Source organism: Ipomoea nil, unplaced genomic scaffold, assembly GCF_001879475.1.
Source record: "Ipomoea nil cultivar Tokyo-kokei standard unplaced genomic scaffold, Asagao_1.1 scaffold3065, whole genome shotgun sequence".
NCBI classification, from domain to species: Eukaryota; Viridiplantae; Streptophyta; class Magnoliopsida; order Solanales; family Convolvulaceae; genus Ipomoea; species Ipomoea nil.
Window position 1 is genome coordinate 1,456,538 of NW_017619493.1, and position 4,384 is coordinate 1,460,921.

General features: G+C 42.4%; 1 protein-coding gene across 1 annotated transcript; it reads left to right on the forward strand.

Annotated features, from left to right (window-relative positions):
* The first annotated feature begins 1,472 nt into the window (after positions 1 to 1,472).
* On the forward strand, positions 1,473 to 3,921 carry LOC109164454. Its single transcript, XM_019312988.1, has 4 exons — positions 1,473 to 2,576; positions 2,685 to 2,859; positions 2,946 to 3,597; positions 3,648 to 3,921. Exons 1-4 carry the CDS (start codon positions 1,473 to 1,475, stop codon positions 3,919 to 3,921), a joined length of 2,205 nt encoding a protein of 734 aa, XP_019168533.1.
* Positions 3,922 to 4,384: the final 463 nt, after the last annotated feature.

The window sequence follows — 4,384 nt, forward strand, 5'->3', positions numbered from 1 at the left end:
TATGGTCTTAAACAAGCCCCACGGGCATGGTATGAACGACTGACACAGTATTTGCTCCAGCATGGGTATAAACGCGGAAGTGTTGACAAAACTCTGTTTGTAAAAACTACTGGAAGTCATGTAACCATAGCTCAAATCTATGTTGATGACATTGTGTTTGGATCAACCCTGCAGAAATACACTGATGAGTTGGTAAAAGTGATGGAGGAAGAGTTTGAAATGTCCATGGTTGGTCAACTGACATACTTCCTAGGTCTACAGGTCAAGCAAAGTTCTGAAGGGTACTTTATTTCGCAAGAGAAGTATGCTAAGAATCTTGTCAAAAAATTTGATCTGGAATCATGTAAATCATCCAGAACACCTATCTCCACCTCTACAAAAGTATCGAAAGATGAAACTGGTGTATCAGTGGATAACACAGTCTATCGTAGCTTGATAGGCAGTCTGCTGTATCTAACAGCCAGTCGACCAGACATAATGTTCAGTGTAGGAATCTGTGCAAGGTATCAATCTGACCCAAAGGAATCTCATCTGATAGCTGCAAAATGTATTCTGAAATACGTTAAAGGAACGATACAGTATGGACTCTGGTATTCCAAGGACAGTGAACCGAATCTGGTTGCATACTGTGATGCTGATTGGGCAGGAAATATTGATGATCGGAAAAGTACTTCTGGAGGATGTTTCTTCGTTGGTAAAAACTTAGTATCATGGCTAAGTAAGAAACAGAATTCAATCTCACTAAGCACTGCAGAGGCAGAATACATAGCTGCAGGTGGTTGCTGTACTCAGTTGGTATGGATGAAACAGATGTTTCTGGATTATGGTCTTACTCAAGGAACAATAACACTCTTCTGTGACAATGTCAGTGCTATTAACATCTCCAAGAATCCTGTTCAACATTCCAGAACGAAACATATTGACATCAGGCATCATTACATCAGAGACCTAGTTGAATCCAAGGAAATTGAATTGGAATACATTCAGACTGACAAACAACTGGCGGACATTCTGACTAAGCCATTGGATGCTAATCGTTTTGAAGTTCTCAGATCTGCTCTGGGAATTTGCAGAATTGACTGATTAAAGCAGTTGGTCCGTTAGAGAGGAGTTGGTGTTTACGGGTCAGTGTTATGATTTGACTTTCCTTAAAGACTCCTCTCTATTTATGTTAAGAAGATTATTTAACCTTATGCTTCTCAGAGATATCTTAAAAGATCTTAATTTCTTTTTAAATTTCAAATTTCCTTGGGTTCCGTTTCCTTCCTAAAAAGGAGCTGTACCGTTGTGTCAATCAATCGCGTCTGCATGATATTTGACAAGCCGCATTAATTAGGGTTCATCACCCTTAAGCCTATTTGATACCGGGTCAAGAAGAAAAACACATCTTCGATCACCACAGCTCTCAACTTTCTATCTCTCTTGAATATCTGCCTTCAGTGATCTGCTTTTCTCTTCGCACATAATCTTCAATGGCGGACCCTGTAAGAAACATCATTATCAAACTTGGAAGCAAGACACACTCTCCGGAGGTGGCCCTTAACCACATTCAGACGCTGCTGCAGTTTGCTATGAAGAAGAAGCTCAAACTTGATCCTCTGCTTCGCGACGAGATTTTAGTAACTGTGATGACCTATTACCCAGAGTTTTATGCAGAATGGTCTGAAGATGATGCGACTGAACTGCTTATGATGGTTTCTGAAGCCAGTGATGAAGTTTCTCCAGTATATATTCCAGAACCCTCGGATGGAAATCGGGCCAGGGCATTCCTTCAATACTTTGCACATCGAGCCCTAGAATTGGTTGAGGCCTCTCGACGGCAAGCGGAGGCGCATCCTCTGTATCTCGAAGCTGCTCAGAAAGAGGCAAAACACAGACAGGAGATCCTCCGAAACAGGTCAAACAATTCTGAAACTCCTATTGAAATTTCACCAGATAAACCTGATGTCTCTGCTACCCCATCTTATGTGCCTGTTATTTCTGAAAATTTAACTGCTTTGGATTCCGAGAAGCCTCTTGTGAATGTTGATTCTTTATCTCTGCCTTTGAGTGAATCTGTTGGTGTGAAAACTGATGACTTGCATGTGTCTGATGAGAAAGCAAAGTCCTCTGATGAGCTAAATCCACTGAGTTTAGTCGTTTACTCTTTTGATAATATTGCTCTGCCTCCTGCTGAGAATGTTGATGACACTAAAGAAACTTGCTCTGCTGTTGATACTCCTGTTTTACCTGCTACTGTTGAAACTGTTGATTTATCAACCCCCCACAAGTCTGAGAAAACAGGTGGAATTCCTGTTTACACTGCAACATCTTTAGGAGAGAGTCTGGAACATGTGCGACACTTTGCTGGGCTACCATCTGCTTCAATCCCTCAACCATATCGAGTGATTCATCCTTCCGAATCCTCCAGCGAAGATGATAAAATACTGGCTGAAGTGTATGGATCTCAAGCACTTCCATCCGATGTTCCAACTGTTGAGGCAACTGCTCATCCTGACTCCACGAATTCCAAAATTCGAGAGATTTCGAATATTATTGGAAGCTCGTCTGCAAATGTTTCTGATTCTAGCCACTCTGTGACTCCGGTTCAATCCCCAACCAAAGAAACAAGACGGTAAAAAAGGAAGAATGTCCCAGTAAAGGTTGTTGTTGAGACCGGTGATGATAATGCTGATGTGGATCAGCCTGAGAAGAAGAGAAAGTCGAGTGAGACTGTTAAGCCTGAAGGAAACCCGCCTATTCAACAAGTGTTCAAGACTCTGCGATCGTCTGTTAAACAAAAAGGATCTACTGCTGTTCAAGCTACCTCTGTACCATCCCCTTCTGTCAGAAAAGGGAAGCCATCTACACGATCAAGAGGTCAAAGTATCACCCCTGAGGTTCCACCTGTTGAAGAAACTAACCCATCTGTTTACCGGCCTCAGTTTGTATCTCCTGCTGCACAGGCCAAATGGGCCACTATGGTTATAAGGGACTTATTGTTCAAAGATCGGTGGATGAGAACCAGCTGAACTCCGTTTGTGACATTCTGCCCTTGCTGAATGAAGTCGGATTGTTAAAAACTGTCACGGACATCTGCCCTTACTCTAAGCTGCTCACATATGAATTCTATTGCAATCTCAATGATGAGATTGACATTCTCACAGGGCCACGACCGATGCAGATCTTTATCAGAGGAAGGTGGTATGTTTTTGGGCCGGATATGATTAATGAATACTATGGCTTGCCAGCTGTTCAAGAAGAAGCTGTTATTGACTGGGACTTAGTTGCCAGAACTTTGACTGGTGGGCAGACAGAAGCATGGCCTACAGGTGACAAGGACTATCTGCAAAGCTCTCATCTCACGTCCAGATATGTGATTTTACACCGCCTTGCTCTTCACAACTGGCTCCCATCAGCCCATTTCCACACCGTTGGCAAGCTTCTGGCAGGGTTCTTATTTCGAATTGGAACAAAGATGCAACTTGATCTGGGCAAATGGATTTACTATCACATCCTCACCCTGATTCATCCACGCGAACAGAAGGTAAGACTACCCTTTCCAAATCTGATTTATGGCATCCTTACCACTCAGGGTCTTGAGCATATGCCAGTGAAGTGATCAGCCCAACACTGCCCTATACTGTTGATAAACGTCTTCTATCTAGAGATCACATTCGGGATGTTGTTCCTGTGACTGCCCCATCCAATTCTGAACATGATGCTGTGCCTGATGACTCACCTCATGCTAAGGATGTTCAGCTTTCCATACAGTTGAAGGCAAGAGTTGCTGATCTTGAGACGGTGCACAGCATTATTGCAAAGCAACTGACAGGGGCCCGCACTGAGTTAGCTACTGTTCTTCTTCGTTTGAGCCTGATTGAAGGTACTGCTGCTGCTGATCCTGTGAAGTCTGACAGTGACTCTCCCTCTAATGCTTGATCTTTGGCTACCATTGGCAAAAGGGGGGAGTAGTATGAACTCAGGGGGAGTTTTTTTGTTTGAATACCTTCTGGCCCTGGCTGGGCGTTATGTTTTTGATCCTAAACTGTTTTGGATCCTATGTTTCTATTTTTATTCTATGTAATCAGTTCGGACATATGGGTTGCTTCTTTATAATAACCTATCTTAGCTCTTTGAGTTTATAGTCGAGTTGTTTTGCCAAATAATAGCCAAAGGGGGAGCTTGTTAGTGTTTTTAAATGTTCAAAAACCTCATACTATAATTGGCAATATTATTATGGCATTACTAAGATAGGTTTAGAGTCTGTCCGTTTAGCTCTACAGATAACTGATCAATCAGAAGCAACAACAGAAGGACTGACACTGAAGATCTGATTTAGGAAGATGATTTCTTAAAAGGCTTACGCGGTATTATCAGACTCATATGGAAAGATGATCAGCGT

What these genes read in the sequence shown, in the direction of transcription:
- LOC109164454 (XM_019312988.1), top strand. Translation starts at nt 1,473, where the DNA reads ATGGCGGACCCTGTAAGAAACATCATTATCAAACTTGGAAGCAAGACA. An exon ending in TTTCTGATTCTAGCCACTCT is followed by an intron (nt 2,577 to 2,684) that starts GTGACTCCGGTT and finishes GATGTGGATCAG; the next exon opens with CCTGAGAAGAAGAGAAAGTC. An exon ending in GCCATCTACACGATCAAGAG is followed by an intron (nt 2,860 to 2,945) that starts GTCAAAGTATCA and finishes CCTGCTGCACAG; the next exon opens with GCCAAATGGGCCACTATGGT.